The sequence below is a fragment of the Thamnophis sirtalis genome, unplaced genomic scaffold (genome assembly GCF_051295495.1).
Source record: "Thamnophis sirtalis isolate CommonGarterSnake01/CBP01778 unplaced genomic scaffold, rThaSir2_p1.2 scaffold_8, whole genome shotgun sequence".
NCBI lineage: Eukaryota > Metazoa > Chordata > Lepidosauria > Squamata > Natricidae > Thamnophis > Thamnophis sirtalis.
In genome coordinates this window covers 6,618,683-6,644,466 of record NW_028261388.1, presented here as the reverse complement: position 1 = coordinate 6,644,466, position 25,784 = coordinate 6,618,683, and the positions used below count along the sequence as shown (strand labels likewise).

At 44.0% G+C, this 25,784-nt stretch overlaps 2 protein-coding genes across 6 annotated transcripts in view; one reads left to right on the top strand and one right to left on the bottom strand.

Moving 5' to 3' along the window:
• The window catches only part of RAB30 (RAB30, member RAS oncogene family), a 40,878-nt gene extending 30,784 nt beyond the window's left edge, over positions 1 to 10,094 (top strand). For both annotated transcript variants that reach the window (XM_087721022.1, XM_087721023.1), the window contains exons 3-5: positions 1,186 to 1,269; positions 7,242 to 7,425; positions 8,558 to 10,094. In XM_087721022.1, the coding sequence (XP_087577148.1) occupies positions 1,186 to 1,269; positions 7,242 to 7,425; positions 8,558 to 8,808 (519 nt within the window). In that variant the 3' untranslated portion in view covers positions 8,809 to 10,094. The remainder of the gene's footprint in view (positions 1 to 1,185; positions 1,270 to 7,241; positions 7,426 to 8,557) is intronic.
• Positions 10,095 to 12,905: 2,811 nt separating this feature from the next.
• On the bottom strand, positions 12,906 to 25,446 carry DDIAS (DNA damage induced apoptosis suppressor). Of its 4 annotated transcripts, none has more exons than XM_087721018.1 (6): positions 25,362 to 25,446; positions 22,509 to 22,658; positions 22,230 to 22,379; positions 20,198 to 20,359; positions 17,024 to 17,141; positions 12,906 to 15,404 (listed from the first exon to the last, which is right to left on the bottom strand). In XM_087721018.1, exons 3-6 carry the CDS (start codon positions 22,361 to 22,363, stop codon positions 13,455 to 13,457), a joined length of 2,364 nt encoding a protein of 787 aa, XP_087577144.1. In that variant the 5' UTR covers positions 22,364 to 22,379; positions 22,509 to 22,658; positions 25,362 to 25,446; the 3' UTR covers positions 12,906 to 13,454. The 4 variants fall into 4 exon arrangements, with proteins under 4 accessions (XP_087577144.1, XP_087577147.1, XP_087577146.1 ...); XM_087721021.1 differs by having other exon boundaries at positions 22,254 to 22,379; XM_087721020.1 differs by having other exon boundaries at positions 22,509 to 22,630; positions 25,362 to 25,425.
• Between the last annotated feature and the right edge of the window lie 338 nt (positions 25,447 to 25,784).

Below are 25,784 nucleotides of genomic sequence, written 5' to 3'. Positions count from 1 at the left end.
AAGGTCACCAGGCAACGTCGTGATTGGCCCATGTGACGGATTGTTTGGAGTTGAGGGAAAACTTTTACTTCTAATTGGGTGAAAACTGTGGGAACCTTCAGAGTCGGTTTTCACCATATCTGTGCCAATATGATATAGCCAATAAAGCTATGCTTTCAGGAATTCATCTGCCTTGGAGTTTTTGCTTGTTGTGGGGTTTATTAGTTGAAACCTTGACAGCCAGTTGGTTTCTACTACGTGAATGACATGAACATACAAATGTGAGCAAGTTTTAGAACTTTGATCTGATTTTTCTTTTTTTACATCACCCCCCCCCTTCTCCCCAACACAATCTACATGTAGTTCTCGACTTACGGCCACAATCAAGCCCCCAAATTTCTGTTGCTAAGTGAGAGTCTCCCCCCCCCTTTGGTACAGGTCACATCGTCCAATTAGATGCACAGGTGTTGTTATGGGAAAAGTCTGGCAGACACCTGCTGAAGCGTCCTTGGTTCCCATGAAACAGTTTCTTGTTATTGTCTGGACTTCACATTCCAAGCTCTTCCTCCCTTCGAAGCCTGACATAGTCTGGGTTGTTGGTTGGTTGACAGCCAAGTGTCCACCTTTTGATCCCACGACCATGCAGATGTTTCCGTCAGGGGTGGGTTACTGCCGCGCATGTGCACGTTTGCACATAAATAGGCCTGCGCATGCGCAGAACATTTAAAAAGGAAAAATAATAATTTGTGCAATGAAAATTGCACAAAAATCAAGACGGCAGCCCCGTAGGAGAACCGTTTCGGGGGCGTGGCAGGCCTGGGTCGCTGCCGGTTCCAGGCTGCCAAGCCACTACCGGTTCAGCCGAACCAGTCCAAACTGGTAGGAACCCACCACTGGTTCTAATGGATGTAAGTGGGAGGATAAGTTGCAAGTCACTTTTTTTGGAGTGCCATTGCTAAACATCTAACCGTTGCTAAATGAATGGTTTGTAAGTCAAGGACTGTCTGTGTTGGGCTAATCCAAGTTGATTGATTTGATTTATTACATTTGTATGCCGCCCTTTTCCCCGAAGGGGACTCAGGGCGGCTCACAAGGGAATAAAAAAAGACGAGACATAACAATACAAGTTTGAAATAACGTTGTGCAAAACAATCGCTAGAGCTGAAACTGTAGCCTGAATAATTTTTATTTTCTTTCTTTGTTAAGGGACTTTTCCCACCAGGCCAGGGAGCCACCATTGGGGTTGACTTTATGATTAAGACGGTGGAGATAAATGGTGAGAAAGTAAAGGTAAGTCTTCCTTTAACTTTCCAGCCTCAGCTGGGAATCTGTTCGTGTCACAAAAGTGTGTGTTGCAACTGAGGACAACTTAAAGGAAGCATGGTAGTCTTCCTATGTGGAACTTAAAGTCTTCAGTCCAGTCTCTTCTTAAAAATCTCCAGTGTTGGAGCGTTTACAACTTCTGGAGGCAAGTCGTGATTAATTGTTCTGTCAGGAAATTTCTCCTTAGTTCCCGGTTGCTTCTGTCCTTCATTAGTTTCCACCCATTGCTTCTTGTCCTATCCTCAGGTGCTTTGGAGAATGGTTTGATTTCCTCTTCTTTGTGGCAGCCCCTGAGATATTGGAACACCGGAGGGAGAGGGAGGGAGGGAGGAAGAAAAGATAGGGAGGAAGGAAAGGAAAAAAAGAAAAAAAGAAAGAAAGCGGCAGGCAGGAAGAAAGAAAAGATAGAGAGGAATGAAAGGAAGGAAGGAAGGAAAGGAAGAAAGAAGAAGAAAGAAGGAAAGAAGGAAAGAAAGAAAAAGGCAGACAGGCAGGAAGAAAAGAAATGTGGGATGATCAGTTGCAACAGGAAGGAAGGAAGGAAGGAAGGAAGGAAGGAAGGAAGGAAGGAAGGAAGGAAGGAAAGTTGGAAAGAAAGGAGGGAGGGAGGAAGAAAAGATAGAGAGGAATGAAAGGAAGGAAGGAAAGAAAAAGAAGAAAGAAAGAAAGAAAGGCAGACAGGCAGGAAGAAAGAAAAGATAGAGAGGAATGAAAGGAAGGAAGGAAGAAAAGAAAGAAAGAAAGAGGCAGACAGGCAGGAAGAAAGGAAATGTGGGATGATCAGTTGCAACAGAGAGGCCCAGGAAGGAAGGAAGGAAAGAAGGAAGGAAAGCTGGAAAGAAGGGAGGGAGGGAGGGAGGAAGAAAAGATAGAGAGGAATGAAAGGAAGGAAGGAAGGAAAGAAAAAGAGAAAGAAAGAAAGGCAGACAGGCAGGAAGAAAGAAAAGATAGAGAGGAATGAAAGGAAGGAAGGAAGAAAGAAAAGAAAGAAAGAAAGAAAGAAAGAAAGAGGCAGATAGGCAGGAAGAAAGGAAATGTGGGATGATCAGTTGCAACAGAGGCCCAGGAATGAAGGAAGGAGGGAAGGAAGGAAGGCTGGAAAGAAGGGAGGGAGGGAGGCAGGCTGGAAGGAAGGGCGGAAGGAAGGAAGGAAATTTGGGATGATCAGTTGCAAGAGACAGGTGAAAGAAGGAAGGAAGAGAAAGAAAAAGAAAGGAAGAAAGAAAGAGGAAGTGATGGAGATTGTTGCTTTATTCTCTTTGCCCTTTCAAGCCGATTATTTTAGGAACTTTGCCACTTTCAAAACCGATCTTAAGAAAAATGTGGGTTTCTCTCTTCATCGTCTCTCTTTCCTTTGGTTTTGTGTCCTTTAGAATATAAGCAAGGGCGAGGGTAAGTTTCATTTCTTCCAGCTCATGCCAGCTGCTGTGATAATTTTTGGAGCTTCGCCGAAGGAGCCAATTCTTTCCATCCTAAAGTGTGTCCCCCGTCCCCCACGTGTCCCAAAGCATCTGGAAGGGACCTGTTTCGGATAGGCTCCCTTAAGCAGAAGACCCATTAACTTTAGCTGTCTTCCTAATGGTTCTCAGGCAGGCTTGGCTCAGCCTGGAGTTTAGCATCTGTGGTTGTTTTCCTTCAGTAGGAATCTAGTTGCTTTTAAGTTGTTTTTGGTTCTTCTGCTAAATCCAAGGGCTGCACTTCACCAGCAAAGCTGAAATAACAGTCTCTTTGCTCAGGCAGAATTGCTGAAAGGGCATTAAAAAAAAACCATTTATGTGGTTTGAATTCCAAGTTAATGGAATTGCGCAATCACATTCTGTGTTATTGTTGTGGCCCACCAGTGGCCAGCAAAGCTGGCAGCAGATTCGGACAGTGAGGAGGTTGGGGAGGAAGATGGGCCAGTCCTGGAGTCTGGGGAAGGCTCTGATGAGGGCTCTGTGTCGGAGGCAGAGAGGGGGCCAGAGCCGTATGCCAGCTATCAGCTGCCTTTGGAGTCAGACATCAGTGAGGCAGAAGAACAGCTGGAGCCTGTTCCCAGTGTGCGCATGTGCAGAGTTGCCAGACGAAGGGAACAGCTGAAGAACAGGGGTTGACTTGAGAGTAAGGCCGCAGGTGGACGATGAATGGCCCCTCCCAGAGGGAATCAAAGAGGAGCGAAAGGGGAGTGGAGTTTGCAGGAGACAATTAGTTCATTTAATTGGTTCGTGACTCTCCGAGACTCCTTCCCAAGTTTTGCAGAGATCGGCCTGGCAGCTCTCCAAGCCAGATAAGGTCTGTGACTATATATCCTCCCTTGAAAGACTTTGCCGGATGTGAATGAGCAGAATTCACAGACAATTAATAAAAGGGGTTTTTGTCGGGATCAGGAGTTTGCTTTATGCTCTTGGGAAGCCTCGGTCAGAACAGTTAGAAAAGAGAGCCAGTTTCGTCTATAGGGGTTAAGGCTATGAGTCGTGAGTTCAAATCCAGCCTTAGCCAGGAAAGCCAGCTGGATGACTTTTGGGCCAGTTTTTCTCTCTCTGTCAGTCCTCACAGGGTGATGGTTGTGGGAAAAATAGGAGGAAGGAGTACTGTATTGTGTGTGTGTGTGTGTGTGTGTTCGGCACTTTGAGTTATTTCTGGGAGTTGAAGTCCACATGTCTTAAAGGGGCCAAAGTTTGTCATGTTGGCTCAGGAATTCTGGGAGTTCAAGTCCACAAGTCATAAAGGGGCCATAGTTGTCCACCCCTGGATTTAAAGATGAGGATAAATTATTGGTTTGCTGCATACCGAGCTTGGATATCATGTATTAGTAGTCAGCCTGTCTACTGCTCCATTGATTTAGTCTACAGTCTGGTGTAATGTAAAGTTAAGAGGCCCATGATAAGACATGCAGGGATGTTCCGTAAAACAGCAAATACTGCAATTTTAATACAGGTACATTTGATGGAAGGCTAATGGCCAGAGAACAACAGTTATTGTTTAAAAGGAAAGGCAATCTTTTGCTCGCTTGGGGAAAAAAAATAGTTTGCACGCACGGTATACATTACTTTAAGCGACTCTCCGGAACAAAACTTCCCTTTAAATAGGTTTTTTGGGGGGGGTTGTAAAAAGTTTTTTATTTTTCCTTGCAAATTGATTCTTCGATATACATTCTTATAATTGCTATTTAACAATTGTCAATTCATGATTTTTCCACCTGTATATTTACATTTTGATATTTTCTTTTTCCCCCTCTCCCCTTAATTTAATCATGTGTTGTCTGGGATATTTATTTCATATTTTGTTCCTTTTTCTTTCTATTTATATCTTTTTTCAAGCCACTCATAAAATCGCCCCCATGTCCTGTAGTAAACTGATTCCTCTTTGTCCTCTCAGTGTCAACCTGTTCATTTCTACAGAGTCTAATATCTTCCTTATTACCTCCCCCTTCCGATGGGATTCTCTCTGCTTTCCAATTTTGTGCAAATACAATTCTAGCTGCTCTCGTTATTTGTACAATCAAATATGAATCTTCTTTATTATATTTCTCTGGTAGAATACCCAATAAAAATACCCCTGGCTTAAATTCGATGGGTTGATGTATCATTTTCTCTAAACATGTTTATATTTTAACCCAACAGCTACACACCCACCACATATGATAATATGTTCCTGGCAATTGGTGACATTTCCAATATTTAGCTGATTTATCCTTAAATACTTTTGCTAATCTTTCAGGTGTCATGTGCCATCTATGAAACATTTTATATAAATTCTCTTTGTATGCTGTCGCCATTGTCAATTTATAGTTCCTTTCCCATAGTTGTTGCCATTTTTCTAGTTCTATTGTGTATCCAATGTTTTTTGCCCATCTTATCATTGTTTCTTTAACCTCTTCTTCTAAATTTATTCTAAGTAGATAACTGTACAGTTTTTAATCATTTTTCATCTGTTCCATGAGTATCCTTGAAATACACAATACAAGACAAAACAATAGCAGAGTTGGAAGGGACCTTGGAGGTCTTCTAGTCCAGCCCCCTGCCTAGGCAGGAAACCGTATACCGTTTCAGACAAATGGCTATCCAACATCTTCTTGGTGGCGCAGTGGTTAGAGTGCTGTACTGCAGCCACTTCAGCTGACTGTTATCTGCAGTTCGGCTGTTCAAATCTCACCGGCTCAGGGTTGACTCAGCCTTCCATCCTTCCGAGGTGGGTGAAATGAGGACCCAGACTGTGGGGGCGATATGCTGACTCTGTAAACCGCTTAGAGAGGGCTGAAAGCCCTATGAAGCGGTATATAAGTCTAACTGCTATTGCTATTCTTAAAGACTTCCAGTGCTGGGGCATTCACAACGTCTGGAGGCAACTTCTCGTCCGCTGATTAATTGTTCTAACTGTCAGGAAATTTCTCCTTAGTTCTAAGTTGCTTCTCTCTCCTTGATTAGTTTCCACCCATTGCTTCTTGTCCTGCCCTCAGGTGCTTTGGAGAATAGTTTGACTCCCTCTTCTTTGTGGCAACCCCTCAGATATTAGAACATTGCTATCATGTCTCCCCTAGTCTTTCATTCTATTCTTGCATGTGCGGGGGGAGGGGCGCAAGCGGGAGACACGCACACACATGTGGGTGGGACGCATGTGCAGGGGAGCATTCGCTTTGCATTTTGGGGCTTCGTGCAGCGCCATGAATTTGCTGAATTCATTGTATACTTAAAACTTTTCTCTTTCCAAGGAAATGAAAATCAAGCTGTTAAAATTCTGTCAAACAAACAACAGGCAAAATCAGCGTTAGTGCCCAATTAAAAAAAAAAGAAAGATGCCAGATAAAAAGATGCAGAGTTCACCCAGCTAAAACTTTTGGAAAATGCCATTAGATGTTTTGGTGGGAAGATAACATTTGCTGTGAGGTCCTTTGTGATCTCTGAGCTTCTTTTTTTTGGCAGACGTTTCATTACCGGACTGGGTAATGTCATCAGTGCTAACTCCACTCCCTTCTTGCCCTGATGATGTTACCTAGTTGGGTAATGAAACATCCGCCCCCAAAAACACACACAATCAAGCTCAGAGAGCACCAAGGACTCCTCCTTTCGACCATGAACAGAGCCGAGGTGGCGCAGTGGGTAGAGTGCAGCACTGCAGGCCACTTCAGCTGACTGCTAGTTCAGCAGTTCAGTGGTTCAAATCTCACCAGCTCAGGGTTGACTCAGCCTTCCATCCTTCCGAGGTGGGTAAAATGAGGACCCAGATTGTTGTTGGGGGCAATATGCTGACTCTGTAAACCGCTTAGAGAGGCCTGAAAGGCCTATGAAGCGGTATATAAGTCTACTGCTATTGCTATTGCTATGAACTACAAATATTCCCCTTTATCAATGCATTTCCCGTTCCTTTGCTTTTTTATATTTTATACTTTCAAAATTAAAAAAAAGTTTTTGTAACGTTCCCGTGGTTCGTCCATGAGGCCAATGTTGAGAAAAGACAGGAGACAACCTTTTATCGGGATGGAGCGACCCAGATTGGGGGTCTGAGAGCCCCTTTTATTGAGATAGGACAAAGGCAGGAGGAGCAATAGCATGTGAGTAAAAACAGCCTGTAAAAGTACAATTTCTAATCTACTGCTCAGTCTATATATGGTCAAATCCTGGACGTCAATGGTAGGGCACATCTCAGAATGTTATGTTATGCACTATCAGGATGTTATGGCGTTCTAGGAGTTTGTTTTCTCCTGTGTGGTTCAGCGTGGCTCTGCAAGCCCTAGTATGAAGTGGACAGTGGGTGACACACACCTACACAAGGAACTATATTACAGCAAGTTTTGAAAGAAATAGAACTTGATATGGATGGGAACACCTGGAGGATCTGTAGGCTAGGAAGGACGTGAAGTTTTATTGGGGTCAGTGCTAAGACGTTCTATTTTTTTTTTCTTTGACCCCAACCCTTCGTTTCCCTTCCCTTCTTTTCCCTGTTGTGGGGAAAAACAAAAGCTGCAGATTTGGGACACGGCGGGACAAGAAAGATTTCGTTCCATCACGCAGAGCTATTATCGCAGTGCCAACGCGTTAATCCTGACCTACGACATCACCTGCGAAGAGTCCTTCCGGTGCCTCTCCGAGTGGCTGCGGGAAATCGAGCAATATGCCAGCAATAAGGTCATCACCGTCCTAGTTGGTAAGAGGCATTGGCCTGTTGATCCAATACCAGGGATCAGTCAGGTGCAACCGATCAGGAAGCAAGGCGGTTCAAATGACTTCAGGTTTACTGCTTGCTAACGCGCTCAACAAGAATCCAAACTACTAACAGTCAAAGCTAATTAGCGGTAGATAAAAGTGAATGGAATTCAAGGTGGGTTGGATTTAGATCTCCTGTGAACACAAAGGGACTCCAAACTGATGATGTGCTCGACACCTCCCTCAGCCTGGTCATCTCCTACATCTTGCCAGATTAAAGCAACAACCTGCATAAGCATTAGATGTTCTCTGTGAAGGGCTAGGGAGGGTCCATCTTCACCCTTTTCCTGCATACCAAATATTCCAAGCTTCCTCTTTACTCTCAGGGAGAAAGTCCCTCCCTCCTGCCACTCTGGACCAGACTTTGCCATACTTAGGAAACCCAAATCTTTTTTTTTTACCCAGCTCCCCCCACCTCCCTCTTGTATATCATATTTTGCGGAGTATAAGACGCACCGGAATATGAGACGCACCAAGATTTTGAAAAGGCAATTTAAAAAAAAAATTTTTTTTTTTTGCACTCTGCAAAACTCCCCAAAATGGCCCATTTTTCATGAAAACTGGCCCAGTTTTTTTCAAAGTAAGGGCATGGATAGCCTTTAGGAGGCTTGTAGAGTGCTCCTGGGGGGTGGGGGGCCAAAAATGAGTAAAACCGGCCCATTTTTTGTGAAAACGGGTCTGTCAAAAAAAAAAGGGGGGGCATAGATAGCCTTCAGGAGGCTTATAGAGTGCTCCTGGGGGCCGGGGGCAAAATTGAGCAAAAAACAGCCCGTTTTTTACACATGTCTGCCCTCCTCAGCCTCCAGGAGGTCTCTGAAAGCCTCCTACAGGCTCTGCACGGCCATTTTGGTGAAGGGGTGGGGTTACGGGAGGCAAAAAATGCTGTATTCATTGTATAAGACGCACCCAGATTTTCAGCCTCTTTTTTGAGCAAAAAAGGTGCATCTTATACTCAGGAAAATACGGTAGTTGATATTCAGCTCAATAAGAATCTCTACTCTTTGTTCAGTTGTTGGCTTCATGACTTTCTCAATCCCGCCTAATTTCTTCCCCCTCCTGCTTGTTTTCTTTAGGAAACAAGATTGATTTATCCGATAAGCGAGAAGTCTCCCAACAGAGAGCCGAAGAGTTTTCCCGAGCCCAGGATATGTACTATCTGGAGACCTCGGCAAAAGAATCCGATAACGTGGAAAAACTCTTTTTGGACTTGGCTTGTCGGCTGATCAGCGAAGCGAGGCAGAACACCCTGCTGAACAATGTGGAGTCTCCCTTGCCGGGCGAAGGAAAAAGTATCAGTTATTTGACTTGTTGCAATTTTAACTGATCCGCGTTTGAACCCCAAGAGTGATGACTGCTCCTTTTACGGGCCTCTCTCTCCGGAGGCAAAGGCTGCTATGACCCGGTCTGACTGGTGGAGATACTCAGGCACCCGATCATGAAGCATGCCAACCTGGCCATTTGTCTGCAGGGTCAGTCTAGAATATAATCCCCCTTTTTCCCCCCTTTTCTTTTTAACACATGTCCCATCCCGGAGCCCCCCAAAATTTGGAGATTAAAGATTCAAAAAGATGCTAGGTAGCGGCTGGTGTTCACTTCTCGGAAGCACCCGGGATCCTTTCCCTTGGAAATTCAGGATGAATTGTGCCTGCCTTTTACATCTTTACAAGAAGGAAAACGAGAGGCGCGTTAGAAAATGGCTGCGGATTGCCAGCTAAGTTGACAACGCTTGTATATAAACCAGGACCCGGAGTGCCATTTTGTACGGCACAAACTCCACCGAGTGTGCGTGTTGCGTGCGTGATTTCTGTTTTTTGTTTTTTTTAAAAAAACCCTAAGTATTAATGCATCTGTGTTCTGGGATTTTGGTAAATGCGGAAGTTAAAAAAAAACGGGATAGGCTGGTTCGTTAGCAATCAGGTGTCTTGAGATTGGACGGCTGCCCTTTCGGTTCTTGTATTCCCGAAGCTAAATTTCCTCTGGGGTCACCTTACTCTCTTCTCCACAGATAGATGCGTCCTTGTAAAGGGATGGATCCTAAATACAGCCGTCTTTTGGTTAGTTCACGCCTGCGGGGCACTGCTCGTTCCGAGGATAAGAGACCAACGACACAAATTTAAGAGTTGGCCGCTAGTTATCCCTGCACCTCTGATCAAATAAGAGTTCCAAAACTTTCTCTCAGCTCCGCATTTTGCCATACGGTGGGGCTTCCAAACCCACTTCGTTTCTTGCAGAAAGGAGCTGTTAAAAGTTTATACGTAACCCTCCACCGGTCTTGGATTTTAGCCAAAATAGCTTCTTTGTGAGAAATGCTGGATCCGGGAAATCTGGATTTCAGATGCGGTTGAGAGAATGTTGCAGCACAGAGGCTGGGGGCTATACCTATGCACAAATGTCACTCGTGGGGAGTACTTCGTTGTTGATGCATTTGAGGAATGGGGCATGGATGGTCCTGTGTTTGTCCTGGGAAGTTCTTAGAAGTCCCTCTTGAAATGAGCTGCTCAACGTAGCAGGTAGACCTCATGGCTGAATCCTGCTTTTATAACTAGACCCACTAGCACCAGTTCTGGAGTTTGCTCTCTTGTTGGAAAAAGGCGTGTACAATTTCAAAAATGTTTTTTTTTATAAAAAAAAATATACGGTTGAGGGGGCGGGGAAAAAATAGCGTGTTCTAAATCTTTTAGGCGGCTTTATCGAGGCTGCGATCCTCTTGCAGAGTACGTAGCCCTTTAAAGCTAATTTTAAAAGGCAGAAACGCAAGCCCACTTCCCACAGTCACTTGGGAGATTCGTTTGTTTGTTGTACTTGGGATTTCACTATGCACGGGCCCTTGGGTGCGTACGCCAAGAACGGTGTGTAAGCAATACCCTTGAACCAAAGCCTGGAAGGACGATACGCACAAAAGTCTCACGCAAATTGGCAAATTCAGCACTCCCAACGTCGAATTGCAAGGAGTCAACGCAAATTTCCTCCCCTATCGGTGCTTCATTCCTTGCATTCCTTGAAGGGAGACAAACGGACTTGTCTGGAACGCAATGGGCTCACGACGGGTTATTAAGATTAGCATGTCACGGCTGGAAGTTCTATATTGAGCATCACTTAATTTGGGTAATTGGGAAGAAGCAAATTGAGATTTTGGTATCCAGTGCAGAGGAGGTTCTACACCACATCAGCCTCCAGTAAAAGCAGTCGTATCGTCAATTCAAGAGGGCCAGCTGGTACAGGATATTTGGGGGGGATTCAATTGTGCTCAAACTTGTGACTGATGTCCCCTTTTGCATTAAAATAAAGCTGCTAAAATTTTAGCCTTTTTGAGAATAAAGCTGACATTTTAAAAGCGTTGCTTTTTTTTGCCCTTCTTTCTTTCTTGCGGTTTACTTTTCTTTTTCAAAGTCCAACGTTACTGATATAAAAATCACAATCCTTGCAGATGTAGGACAACAGCTTCCAATGTTCATTTAAAGTTTAACAAAAGTGGGAACTCTCTGTTCTGTCCAGGTAGTCCTTGACTTAACCACTATAATGGAACCCCAAATTTCCCTTGCTATTCAAAACAATCGTTCAGTGAGTTTTGCCCCGTTTTTATGACCTTTCCTGCCACTGCGATGAATCACCGCAGTGGAGCTAGTAACACTGTTAAGGGAATGTGGCTTCCCCGTTTTGCTTTGCTTGTCAGAAGGTCACATGACCAGACACTGCAACCGTCATAAAGTACATGCCAGTTGCCAAGCCTCTGAATTTTGATCACGTGACCACGCGGCTGCGGCAATGGTTGTGTGAAAAGCGGTTATAAGTTACTTTTTTCATGTGCTGATGTAATTTTGAGGAGTCACTAAATCAGAGGTAGGTTCCTGCTGGTTTGGACCGATTCTTCCGAAGCGGTAGTGCTGCCTTCAAACAGAGAGTGAACAGGTTCTCTTGGTTTTTTAAAAAGTGGGCCCGCGCACCCACCCCGGGTTATACCATATTTTTCAAGAGTATATGACGCACCTTTCCCCCCCCAAATCAATCTTGTTTCCTAAAGAAAATAAACAGGACGCACCCCTTTCCCTCAAAAAAGAGGCTGAAAATCTGGATGTGTCTTATACACTGAATACAGCATTTTTGGCCTCCCAAAACCCCGCCCCTTCACCAAAATGGCCACGCATAGCTTTTAGGAGGCTTCCAGAGTGCTCCTGGAAGCTGGGGAGGGCAGAAATGAGCAAAAAACGGGCTGTTTTTTGCTCAATTTTCTCCCTCCCCAGCCCGTCAGGAGCACTCTATAAGCTGCCTAAAAGCTATCCATGCGCTTTTTTGACAAAAAACGCCTGTTTTTGCAAAAAATGGGCCACTTTTTGCTCGTTTTTGCCCCCCCCCCCCAACCTCCAGGAGCATTCTACATGCATCCTAACCCCCAACCCCCGGAGCATTCTACAAGCATCATGCCGTTTCTTTGAACAAACGGTTTTTGGGAGGTTTGTAGAGTGCAAAAACTTTTTTAAAATTTGCCTATTCAAAACCTTGGTGCGTCTTATACTCCGATGCATCTTATACTCCGAAAAATATGGTATCTTTATTCCAGCTTCTGAAGCCCAGCTTATCCAGAGCAGCAGCAGCGATTTTCTTTTTTTCCCTGACCAATTTTTGTTCAATTGCACACATGCTCAGCGAACCGGTAGTAAACTGGTGAGGAACCCATCACTACACTAAATGAATAGTTGTTAAGTCAAGGACTACCTGAATATAAAGTTAGAGTTAAAATACGACTTGCAGTGTTGAGGGAAAGATGGTGGGTAGCAGACTTACTTGATCTGAAACTTCTTCCAAGTTGTGAACCAAAACAGCCAATGCAATCCTAAATTGCATTAACAGAGGGATACAACCAAAATCAAGTGAGGTACTAATACCATTCTATAAAGCCTTACTAAGAATAGTTAGCATACTGCATTCTGTTTTGGTGACGACAGAATAAAAAAAGATGTTGAGACTCTAGAAAAAGTACAGAAAAGAGCAACAAAGAGGATCAGGGGACTGGAGACTAAAACATATGAAGAACAGTTTCAGGAACTGGGCATGGCTAGTCTAGTGAAGAGAAGGACCAGGGAAGACAGGATAGAAGTCTTCCAATATTTGAGGGGCTGCCACAGAGAGGAGGAGGTCAAGCTATTCTCCAAAGCACCTGAAGGCCAGACAAGGAACAACGGATGGAAACTGAACAAAGAAGGATTCAACCAGGAAATAAGGAAGAATTTTCTGACAGTGAGAGCAATCAACCGATGGAACAGAAGTTGCCTTCGGAAGTTGTGGGGAGCTTCATCACTGGAGGCTTTCAAGAAGAGATTGTCAGAAATGGCGTAGGGTCTGCTTGGGCAGGGGGTTGGACTAGATGACCTATAAGGTCCCTTCAAACTCTTAATCTGTAATCCTGAATGTCTACACCGCCTCTCCGTAGAGTTATTACTTTATTTTATTTACAGTTCTTATATACAGCCATAGGACTTCCAGCAATTCACAATATCAAAATTTATAACAGTAGACAAATGCAACTAGTTCTTATTTAACCATGCTGGTTGGAACAAGACAGTCTGTCATCAAGCGACACAGTTTTAAGTCAAACAATGTGCTCATGTTGCTTAGTGATGACAGTTCCAGCAATCCTGGTTGCCATTGTTAAACAATGGGTGGGCCATTCAGTGAGGATCTCACCTGATGGTAGTAGCATCTGACTTCCTGCTGGCTTCCCCAATGACTTTGCTTATGGAAGCTGGCACAGAAGATCACAAATCATGATCACATAAAGCGAAGGGACGCTGTGACATCTCTTTAAGTACAAGACCTGGTCATAACTACCATTCATTCAGAAGCCACCATAAATTCAAATGGTTGCTGAATGAGCGGTCGTTAAAACAAGAAGCACCTGTACATCAAAGAGATGAAACTGTCACTCAACTGTCTCCTCATCCAAGGAACGAGCAAGAGGTTTTGCAAACAAGCTCAGTTTAAATCATCTCTCGTGATGGTGCCCTCCATGTTGGGCAGCTGCTCATGGTCGGAGAAGAGTTCAGAAGACCAGTCTGCGACATCAGGCACGGGAGAAGTTGTAGGAAGCAGTTTTGGTCGTCTGAAGTCTACCAAAGGTGGTTTGTCAGGCGATTCGTTGACTGGAGGACCAAGCATCGTTCTCTGTTGACACATAAGCTGGCCTCCAATATCAGCTTCTTCCGGTTGCTGCTTTTTAGGAAGAAATCCGACCTTTGCTAAGTTGGAAAGATTTCTTGGACTACAGGTTCCTCCTTGAATTGCAGAAAGAGGAAAATCCTCTATAACTCGGCCATCACCGTGAAGCCTGATGAAGCTTTTCCTTCTCTTCCTTCTCCACGATTTTACATCCTGACCTTGGATTTCCCCTGAAGGAGGACTCCATTCTTGGCCAACATCTTCGGACAGCAATTCTTGCGCCGAGAGGCGACTCAGAGGCCCACATGGATTGTCCGTGCCAGCTTCTGCGTTGCTTGACCTTGCGGAGGGCGAGAACCTGCTGACGAGTTGTTTCACCAAAGAGTTTTTAGAGGGGAGCCTGGGCTTTTTACACCTGGCCTTGTCCCAAGGCAATTTATTCGGGGGTAGTTGGCTTCGAAGGGATCCTTTCCCTCCAGGGAGGCTGTCTGGATGACAAGGCCTTGCGAGGGGATCGGGAGTGAAGTCCAGGGTACCAATAGGGCTGCATTCAGACTTGAACCCTGAGCTGGCAATCGGAGTACTTGTTTTGGGGGTCGAGACATCCATGGTACCATATAACGATAACCCATAATGAGAAGTAGTCCCACTAGCATTTCCCTTCCCTTGCCTTGGCATGAATTCTGATTTTATACAGGTTGGGGTGAGCGTGCCAGTTCGCGGCGTGATTATCTGGGGCCTGTGTAATGTTGCTGGAGTGCTTTTCGTCGATCCCACGATGCTAATATCAAAAAGATCCGCTGAAGCATCAAAATTAGCCTCGGGGCAACTGGAACCCGCCTGCGGGAAACAGCAGACATCCCTTCCTCTCCAAGAACGGTCTGGTTCTTCCGCGAGCAACTCGTTCTCTTTGTCTTCGCCTGATTTTTCACCGAGAACCGAGGCAGGACGCCACTCTGGACCGTTTGAGAGATTAGCAGTGGAGCTGCCGTTGTCAAGCCTGGCAAGAAATTCAGTCAAGCCTTTGGAGGCAGCTTCTGGAGCAGTTGCACCTCCTGTAGCAAGGTGTTCCTTAGGTCTCTGGTGGGGCAAAAGGTGCCGTGGATTTGCTAGCCCATAGCTGGACTGGATGCTGATTTTACAGGAAGGATCTTTCCGCTCCGATGCGAAGGGGCTTTCTAATATATCACCATCTTTTCCTTTTGTGGAACCTCTACTTCCTAGTTCGTCCCTAGGGGTGAGACTCTGCGGAGAAGGATACAAACAAGACTTCTGACCTTTGGGTACATCTCCATTATCTTGCGTCACGTTTTGGCCTTTGAAATTATAAACCAATTGGTTGTGTGACATGATAGATCCATCTTCGCCTTTTGGCTTCTCTGAGCTGGCCTCGCGTGTATCTAAAGCTGTGTCTTCTGATGAGGTGGACGACCAGGTTAGCCCGAATGAGTAAGGCCAGAGGTTGAAAAAGCCATTTCTGTGACTTGATTGAGTCACATCCAAATCGCCGGAGAGATGGAGGCTCCTTAACTCTCCGCTTGGGTGATCAGATGCCAGGACATGATCCAGAGGCCGTAAAGCCCCATGACTCTGCTTCAACTGACCACTTCGCTGCTGCTCGATATAGTGGATAACGGTGTAGCCCACAAGCCCAGGGTGGGGTAGGGACATCTCACAGGCGACGAGAGCTTTGGCGCGTCTCTCCCTTTGGCGGCCATTTTGCAATAAGGGCTTGTCAGAAGAGACAACGCAGGGCATGTCGGAACTCTGCAAAGAAATGAAAATCAGTTGCTTGTTGATGAAATTAAATGTCAGGCCTGGATCGCCTTCCTCTGCTCACCCACCTGACAAGGGAGAACTCAGAAACCTGTTCTATCACGTTGTCCATATCAGCCAATTTCAAACCAGTTACTTGAAACAGGCTAGTTTAAACTAGGCACAGGAAACTTTAGTCACAGTTCTAGATCCAGACTAAGAGGAAGCTAGCTCTATCATCTATCTATCTATCTATCTATCTATCTATCTATCTATCTATCTATCTATCTATCTATCTATCATCTATCTATCTATCTATCTATCTATCTATCTATCTATCTATCTATCTATCTATCATCTATCTATCATCTATCTATCATCTATCTATCTATCATCTATCTAATCTATCTATCTATCATCATCTAACTAGCCATCATCTAGCTAGCTATATAGCTACCTAGATACCTAGAACTCTCTACCCCCTCATCTATCTATCTATCTATCTATCTATCTATCTATCTATCTATCTATCTATCTATCATCTATCTATCTATCTATCTATCTATCTATCTATCTATCTATCTATCTATCTATCTATCTATCTATCTATCTATCCATCCATCCATCCATCTATCTATCTATCATCTAGCTAGCTACATAGCTACCTAGATACCTAGAATTCTCTCCCCCTTATCTATCTATCTATCTATCTATCTATCTATCTATCTATCTATCTATCTATCTATCTATCTATCTATCTATCTATCATCTATCTATCTATCTCTCCATCCTTCTCTCCATCCATCCTTCTCTCCAACCCTCTCTATCCCTCCCTCCCTCTCTCCATCCATCCATCCTTCTCAGTCCATCCATCCATCCAACAATCCATCCCTCCCTCTCTCCATTCACTTCCCTCTCTATCCATCCCTCTCTCCATCCATCCATCCATCCCTCTATTCATCCATCCATTTGGAAAATTTATATTCCTTGCAGACAGCTGGTCACTTGCATCCTCATTGAGACCACTTGGAAGTTTATCGGTGTCCTCAGGGTCACCTGAGTGCTGCAGTCTGCAATTTTTCCCTCTGGAAATCCATTTCTTCTCCCACACCATTTAAAGGGTGTTCACCCCAAATTCTATAGCTAAAAGTCCAGTTGCCTCCTGAAGAAGCACCCTTGAGACAACCCTGACCTGGATGACTGAGAATCTCTACAGATGTTTAGCTATACAATTTGTATATTTGGGATGAACACCTTTGGAATGGTGTGGGAGTAGGGAAACTCCAAATGCTTCAAGGACCCTCTAAAATGATGCAAATGGCCAGCTGGCTACAAGGAATATAAATCCTTCCAATTCCCTACTATCCTGTCAGAGCCGAAGAAGCTTCTCGGATGAGAAGCGAAACGACTTCAAAAGAAAAAACAAGAAAGTCCAGTTGCCTCCTGAAAAAAGCACCTTTGGGACTATTGGAACTGTTATTTCAGGCTGTTAAATGCCAATTATGAGGATGCTCATAATTTACAGAGGAAACCTGACCAGGCACGCACAGAAAGTTGCCCAACAAAGCAAATTATCCGTCATGCTTAAATTGCATGTTTCCTAAAAGATTCATTCCGAGAAGAACCGTCACCTTAATCCTGAAGACAAACTTTTTCCCAACAAAGCAAGTTTCAACGGCATGAGATACGGCACCAAACACGGCATCGTTTTCGTCCTCTCCTGCTTCGCGGTTCAATTCTTTGATGTACCTTGACAGAGAATAATTCAATGTCCAATTTAATAGCACTCCCACAACACTTGTTAAAAGTTATAACTCAGAAAGGAAAGCAAACAAATAGAAATGTTTCATATTCCTTGTGAACATATCTTATAAGCTCTTTAAAAAGCCCAGCCCAAGTTGCTGAATTCAGAATTTCTTTTTATTTTTTTTATTTTTTAAATGTGTTTTTATTTTATTTACATTTTCATTTTCGTACAGTCACATATGTACTGTGCAGAACCGGGGCCATGTAACATTAAACAATAAACACAGCCATTCCTCTTGTCGACAATACCCCCCAAAATAGAAACCCAATGTACCTCTTCGACCCTCCATACACCCTTTCTTTTGCCCCCCTCCAACTTTCCCTCTTCCCTCCATCATTCCCCTCTACCCTACTTCCCCTCCCCTTCTACCACTCCTCTCTCCTGGTACACTCCCTCCCTTCCTTCTCACCCTCCCTCCAATCCTCTCTCCCACCCTCTCTACCCCTCTTTCTTCTATCCCTCTACTCCTCCCTTCGGTGTATTTCTACTATATGTTAATATATTCAACTGAATTCAGAATTTCAAGGCACACAATAAACAAGCAACATATTTCTGCTTTCTGACCCAATTCCTCTTTTGCTGATAATCATTTATCTGCGTAAGTTATAAATCTTTCCGCATGGTGTAACTGTCTGCTGATGTATTTTTTTCAACTGGTTCTTCATACATCAGATTCTTCCAGAAAACCTTAGGTATCTCTAATGCGTGGTTAGAATCATGGAAATCATGTTGTCAATTACACATTGCCTTCCCAACTGACAGTTGTTTTCAGATATCGTTGTGGCCCCCCAGCGGCCAGCAGAGCGGGTAGCAGATTCGGACAGTGAGGAGGTTGGGGAGGAACATGGGCCAGTTCTGGAAGCTGGGGGAGTCTCTGATGAGGACTCTGCATTGGAGGCAGAGAGGGGGTCGAGGCCTTCTTGACAGTTCTCAGCTGCCTTCAGAGCTAGACAGCAGTGAGGCGGAGGAACAGCTAGAGCCTGTTCCCAGTGTGGCATGCGCAGAGCTGCCAGAGGAAAAGAACAGCTCAGAAATCAGGGTCGAGTTGGGAGTAAGGTCACAGGTGGATGGTGATTGGCCTCTCCCATAGGAAATAAAAGAGGGGTGAAAGGGGAGGGGGCTTTTGCAGGACACAATTTGTTCGTTCAGTCATTAGATTCGTTTCAGGAGTGCGAGGATCTGTCCATGAATCTCAGAGACTCTGTGCCAAGTCTTCCCTTGCAAAGCGCCTCATTTGGGGCTCCTTCTGGCAAAGGGGAAAATCCAACATTAGAATAGAACAGAATGGAATAGCAGAGTTGGAAGGGACCTTGGAGGTCTTCTAGTCCAATCCCCTGCTTAGGCAGGAAATCCTACACCACTTCAGACAAATGGTTCTCCAACATCTTCTTAAAGACTTCCAGGGTTGGAGCATCCACAACTTCTGGAGGCAAGTTGTTCCATTGATTAATTGTTCTAACTGTCAGGAAATTTCTCCTCAGTTCTAAGTTGCTTCTCTCCTTGATTAGTTTCCACCCATTGCTTCTTGTACGGTACCTCAGGTGCTTTGGATAGTTTGACTCCCTCTCCTTTGTGGCAACCCCTGAGATATTGGAACACTGCTATCATGTCTCCCCTAGTCCTTCTTTTCATTAAACTAGACATATCCAGTTCCTGCAACCGTTCTTCATATGTTTTAGCCTCCGGTCCCCTAATCCTCTTTGTTGCTCTTCTCTGCACTCTTTCTAGAGTTTCCACATCTTTTTTACATCGTGGCAACCAAAACTGATTGCAGTATTCAAAGTGTGGCCTTACCAAGGCATTATAAAGTGGTATTAACCCTTCACGTGATCTTGATTCTATCCCTCTGCTTTTTTGGCAGCAGCTGCAGACTGCTGGCTCCTATTTAAATGGTTGTCCACTAGGACTCCAAGATCCCTCTCACAGTTACTACTATTGAGTGAAGTACCACCTATACTGTACCTATGCATTTTGTTTTTCTTGTCTAAATGTAGAACCTTTTACTCTTTTCACCATTTAATTTCATTTTATTAGATAGTGCCCAATGTTCAAGTTTGTCAAGATCCTTCTGTATCTTAAGCCTGTCTTCTGGAGTGTTGGCTATTCCTGCCAACTTGGTATCATCTGCAAATTTGATGAGTTCCCCATTTATTCCCTCGTCCAAATCATTGATGAAGATGTTGAAGAGTACTGGGCCTAAAACAGAGCCTTGGGGTACTCCACTGCATACTTCCCTCCATGTAGATGCAGTTCCATTGAGGACTACACGTTGAGTACGGTTGGTCAGCGAGTTACGAATCCATCTGGTGGTGATGCTGTCTAACCCACATTTTTCTACTTTATCTAGTAGTAGGCTATGATCTACTTTATCAAATGCCTTACTGAAGTCCAAGTAAATTATATTGATGGCATTCCTCTGGTCCACTAATTTTGTCACTTTGTCAAAGGAAATTACGTTTGGTCTGGACATTTCCCCCCTATAAATAAATATATAATATTATATAATATATAATAAATAAATAACATGCAATGCTGTGTTATCAGCTAGTTTAAAATAAATTAGACGACCTTACATTATTGGGGGAAAAATATTTACCTTACCTACTCATTTTCAGTACAGAATTTAAATGTTCCGGGCAATAATCCAACAGCTATATTTTCTTTTAATATAGAGAATTGGTGTTAATGAAGATATTCCAGTGTTCTTATAAAGAGAAGAGAAAGGTGAGGGATAATTTCCCAGAGGTTAATCATGAATTCAGGGAAATGTGAACTTGAAGAATTTTTAGACTCAAGTCGAGAACGTTTCTCCATTTCACACACTGGCCCTGCCACAAATGTTATAGCTTTGCGAAATTAATTGCCATTATTAATATATACCAGCTTGGTATCCAGGCAGCAAACTGAACAGCAACTGTTCTGAGAGATATAATTAAATCACTCAAATAGATGGAAGGAGCAGCCTTGTGCTTCTCTACACAGTAATTCTTTTTGTTACCTTTGCAAGTCTTTTGCTGTAACTCCAAAATAGGTATCTAAACAGCTTCCAAATACGGTGACCTCAAAAACATCATGGGTGTCGGCTACCTCCAGTGAAAGTCGGTATCTGTAGTTTGCTTCTTTGGTGTTGCCCGAACAACCACACTTCTGGCAATTGTATCTGACAAAAGAAAGACAATGAAGGGATTTAAATGTTAGAATAGAATAACAGTTGGATGAGACCTTGGAGGTCTTCTTGTCCAAACCCCTGCTTAGTAAAGAAACCCTACCTCACTTCAGACAAAGGGTTGTCTAATCTCTTCTTAAAAACTTACAGTGTTGGACCATTCACAATTTCTGGAGACAAGTCCTTCCACTGATTAATTGAGTTTGAGTTTGAGTTTTATTTCATTTGTATGCTGCCCTTTTACCTAAAGGGACTCAGGGTGGCTCACAACTCAAGGGAAGGGGGGATACAGACAGTTAACAACAACACAAAAACAATACATAGTTAAAACGCAACAATCATACCATTCGAGATAGGGGCAACGATTCTTTAGCCCCAGGCCTGTCGGAACAGCCAGGTTTTAAGGGCTTTGCGGAAGGCCTGGAGGGTGGTGAGGGTGAGAATCTCCACGGGGAGCTCGTTCCAGAGGGTCGGAGCAGCCACAGAGAAGGCTCTCCTCCGGGTAGTCGCCAGTCGACACTGGCCGGCGGATGGAATTCGGAGGAGGCCTAGTCTGTGCGATCTAATCGGTCTGGTGGAGGTAATTGGCAGCAGGCGGTCTCTCAAGTACCCAGGTCCAATACTAATTGTTCTCACTGTCAGGAAATTTGTCCTCAGTTCTAAGTTGCTTCTCTACTTGATTAGTTTCTAATAACTTTCCTTCCTGCCCTGCCCTCTGGAAAATAGCTTGACCCCCTCCTATCTATGGCAGCCCCTCAAATATTGGAATGCTGCTATCGTGTCTCCCCTGGGTCCTTCTTTTCTTCAAACTAGACATATCCAATTCCAGCAACCGTTCTTCATATGTTTTAGCCCCAAGTCCCCTAATCCTCTTTGTTGCTGTTTTCTGCACTCTTTCTACATTCTTTCTAGTCTCCACATCTTTTCTATATCATGGCGACCAAAACTGAATGCCGTATTCCAAGTGTGGCCTTACCAAGGCCTTATAAAGTGGTATTAACACTTCACGTGATCTTGATTCTATCCCTCTGTTTATGCAGCCTAGAACTCTGTTGGCTTTTTTGGCAGCTGCTGCACACGGCTGGCTCCTATTTAAATGGTTGTCCACTAGGACTCCAAGATCCCTCTCACAGTTGCTACTATTGAGCAAGGTACCACCTATACTGTATCTGTATATTTTTGTTGCCTAAATGTAAAACCTTACTTTTTTCACCACTGAATTTCATTTTGTTAGATAGCGCTCAATGTTCAAGTCTGTCAAGATCCTTCTGTATCATGGAAAGCCTCACTACTGCAGGAGGCCTTAGGCTAGTCTCGCACCTACCACAACTTAAGCCTCTAAACAGAAACAAACCTTGGTCCCATTTTTTGAGAAAGGTAGAGTTTATTAGAGGTTGAGTATATCGCAGTATTGATCCCGGGCAATTGTCATAAACATGAACCAGGTGCCCAGTGTCCAAATTTTGATCACAGGACCATGGGGATGATGCATTAAGTGTGAATAACGGTCACATTTTTTCCGGTGCTGTTGTAAACTTTGGTGGTTAAACAAATGACTCGTGTCAACTCAAGGCCTGGGGAATGGATCCGGCCCGCAGAGTGCTTAGAACTGGCCCCATGGGACCGCTCTGGAAACAGCAAAGGACCAGCCCACAATACCTCTGCCAGCAAAAACGGAGTGGCTCTCCCCAGCTCCGTTTTCGCTGGCAGAGGATCGCAGGAGGCCGCCATTGACCCGAGTGATGTTGAGCTGGCCACGCCCACCCCGGCCACGCCCACCCCTCCCTCCCAAGGTCAAACCCAACCTTGATGCATCCCTCAATGAAATTGAGCTTGAGACCCCTGGTATAAGTGGAGGACTAACCGTAATTCTTGAGAGGGAGCATACCGTTTGAATTGCAGGGATATTTTGGAAAAGCAACTGTGACATGATGGATACACAAAGCTGCGGTTCTGGATGGAAATCACAGAGGCAACCAGGAAGTGTCCGCCATTCATGTGCTTTCACAATTATCTATTGGGGGGGGAGAAATAAGTTTTAGTTAACCCTGACTATGTTACATTCACTCTCCTTGTGCAACAATATTAACCTTGTTAAACCCAGGAGCTCCGGGAAAAAAGACAAAATGAATGGATAGCTCACCAGAAATTGCCAGATGGAAATGTGTTCTACCCCCTTTCTTCCTAGATAATGGGGGTGAGGGAAGTTGGTTCCAACATAGCTGGAGACCACCAAGATGAAGACATCCAGTTTAAATCCGTCCACTGGAAGAGAAGAAAGAAGTCTGATTTCCTGAAGGGATAGGAATAGGAAAGAATAGAATAGGAAAGGATAGAATAAGATAGGATATGAAAGACTAGAATAGAACAGCACAGCACAGCAAAGAATAGAATTCTTTATTGGCCAAATGTGATTGGACACACAAGGAATTTGTGTTAGGTGCAGAAGCTTTCAGTGTACATAAAAACTATAAACTATTATCATAGTCATCATAAAAATACATCATAAATCATAAGAGACAACACTTAGTGATAGAATCAACATAAATCGTACTAGGAAACTAAATTAAACAATATAAACCATAAAGATGCAAGCAACAAAGTTATAATCATAAGTAGAAAAGGAAATAGGTAATAGGAATGATGAGAAGAATAATATTAATAATCTTAGTGAACAGTCTGACAGTAGTTTTTTTAGCAGAATGATGGCATGGGGGAAAACTATCCTTGTGTTTAGTTGTTCTTGTGTGCAGTGCTCTATAGTGCCATTTTGAGGGTAGAAGTTGAAACAATTTAATGCTAGCTGTCTCAGAAATCTCAACTTTCCTGAAAGTAACCTTCATTCAGGTTCCCTCTCGAAACAGGAACTGGATTTCCATCTGCCCCAACTTTCCACCCAGGTGTTTCACCCAAGACAGTGAGGCCTTGAGTCACGAGAAAAGCTGCTGCCTGAACAACTGTAGTTAAAGTACTGGCTGGGGATGATGGAAAGCGAAGTCCACCCCTCGGCAGTCTGAAAAATCCAAGAACAGGTGTGGTTGGTGTGAAAAACCTTTCCCAGACCCATTCTTGAATACAGCTCGTCTGCCTGGAATCCACACTGTATATCGGACATTAATACAATTGAGCGGCTCCAGAGGTATTTCACGAGAAGAGTCCTCCACTCCTCTGCTCACAACAGAATCCCTTATGCCACCAGGCTCGAAATTTTGGGCTTGGACAACCTGGAACTATGCCGTCTATGATCTGACCTCATAGTACACTAAATCTGATCTCATAGTACACTAAATTGTCTGCTACAACATCCTATCTGTCAACAACTGCTTCAGCTTCAACTGCAATAATACACGGGCAACAATTGATACAAACTCAAGGTAAACCGCTCGAAATTCGATTGCAGAAAATACGACTTCAGCAACAGAGTGGTCAACGCCTGGAATGCTCGACCTGACTTCGTGTTACATCCTCAACCCCCCCCCCCAGCTTCAACCTTAAACTGTCTACCGTGGACCTCACCCCATTCTTAAGAGGACTGTAAAGGGGGCGTGCATAAGTGCACTAGTGTGCTTACCGTTACTGTCCTACTGTCCCCATTTATTTGTGCTCATTTCCTTGGTTCATGTCCATTTATACCGCATACAGATGGAAGGTTGAACAACTAGCATTGTGGTGTGACCAGAACAATCTGGAACTGAACACGCTCAAAACTGTAGAAATGGTGATAGACTTTAGGAGAAACCCTCCCATACTACCACCTCTTACAATACTAGACAACACAGTATCAACAGTAGAGACCTTCAAATTTCTAGGTTCTATCATATCTCAAGACTTAAAATGGACACCTAACATCAAAAACATCATCAATAAAGCACAACAAAGGATGTTCTTTCTGCGCCAACTTAGGAAGCTCAAACTGCCTAAAGAGCTGCTGATTCTGTTCTACAGAGGAATTATTGAGTCTGTCATTTGCACCTCTGTAACTGTCTGGTTTGGTTCTGCAACCCAACAAGACAGACCCAGACTTCAACGAATAATTAGAACCACAGAAAAAACAATTACTATCAACCTGCCTTCCATTGAGGACCTGTACACTACACAAGTCAAAAAGAGGGCTGTGAAAATATTTACAGACCTCTCGCATCCTGGAGATAAATTGTTTCAACTTCTAACCTCAAAAAGGTGTTATAGGGCACTGCATACCAAGACAACTAGATATAAAAACAATTTTTTTTCTGCTAAACAAATAATTCCCTCCCCACTGTCAAACCATTCACCAAGGTTGCATTACTATTACTATTAGCCTTCTCATCGTTCCTATCACCCATCTCCTCCCACTTAGGACTGCAGGACTGTAACTTTGCTGTTTGTATCCTTCTGATTTATATTGATATTGATTGTTTCCTGATTGCTTATTTGTACCCTATGACTATCATTAAGCATTGTACCTTATGATTCTTGGTGAATGTATCTTGTCTTTTTATGCACCCTGAGAGCATCTGCACCAAAGACAAATTCCTTGTGTGTCTAATCACACTTGGCCAATAAAGAATTCTATTCTTCCTTCCTTCCTGTTGCTCTCACTCTTCCCTTTCCTTCCTTTTTTCCTTCCTTCAATTTACTCTTACTCTTCCCTTAGCCAATAAAGAATTCCATGCCATTCTATTCTATTCTTCTTCTGTTCTGTTCTATGCTTATACCTGTTATCTTGTACATGCTTGACCAACTAAATTGGGGGGAAAAAATTAGACCCCGCCTTTTGTATAATGGATCGAGGCAGCCTGCATTGTATTCCCTCCTGCTATTTTAAAAAATAACAACAACCCTGTGAGGTAGGCCGAGCTGAATGGAACGGGCCCAAAGTCTCCCAGGGAGCTTTTATCGCTGAGGAGGAACTTCAACATATTCCAAAATTTTTAAAAATAATAATTGTGGAGAATAATAATAATAATGGGGTAAACCAGACGGTTATCTCTGCGCCTGAGTAGCGGTAACACACCTTCCAACAAGTACGCGGCTGCTTCTTCCGGAACCGACTTCGAGATTCAGGACGGAAGTGACGACAACACTTTCTTTTCTCCCGCGCGCCAATCAGCGAGGACGAGGAGGAGAGCTGCTCAAACGCCCTCCCCTTCTTTCTTTCCTGCCTCAACTCAATCTTTCTCCCCAGCCCCGCCCATTCTCCCGTTTCTAGCCAATCGGAGGGCTTCGCTGTTTCTACTTGCCGTGGCAACCACGAAGCCGGGGATGCCGGGGGCGGGGAGTATAAAAGCCACAGCCTACGCTTTTGCCTCAAGGCCGCAACCAATCGCAGAAAGTCTCCGAAGGCTTACCTGCCTTTCTGTCCCTTCTCCCACCTCCCTCTTGCTCTCTCTCCGCGAATCATCGAGTGGGGGGCGTGGCTTCTTTTCGAGAGGACCCT

Excerpts from the sequence above, each read along its gene's own strand:
- DDIAS (XM_087721018.1), bottom strand. The coding sequence starts at position 22,363 with ATGAATGGCGGACACTTCCTGGTTGCCTCTGTGATTTCCATCCAGAAC. Across the intron at positions 17,142-20,197 it reads ACAGCAAAAGACTTGCAAAG|GTACATCAAAGAATTGAACC; the intron begins GTAACAAAAAGA and ends TTCTCTGTCAAG. Across the intron at positions 15,405-17,023 it reads AGTTTGTCTTCAGGATTAAG|AGTTCCGACATGCCCTGCGT; the intron begins GTGACGGTTCTT and ends ATTTCTTTGCAG.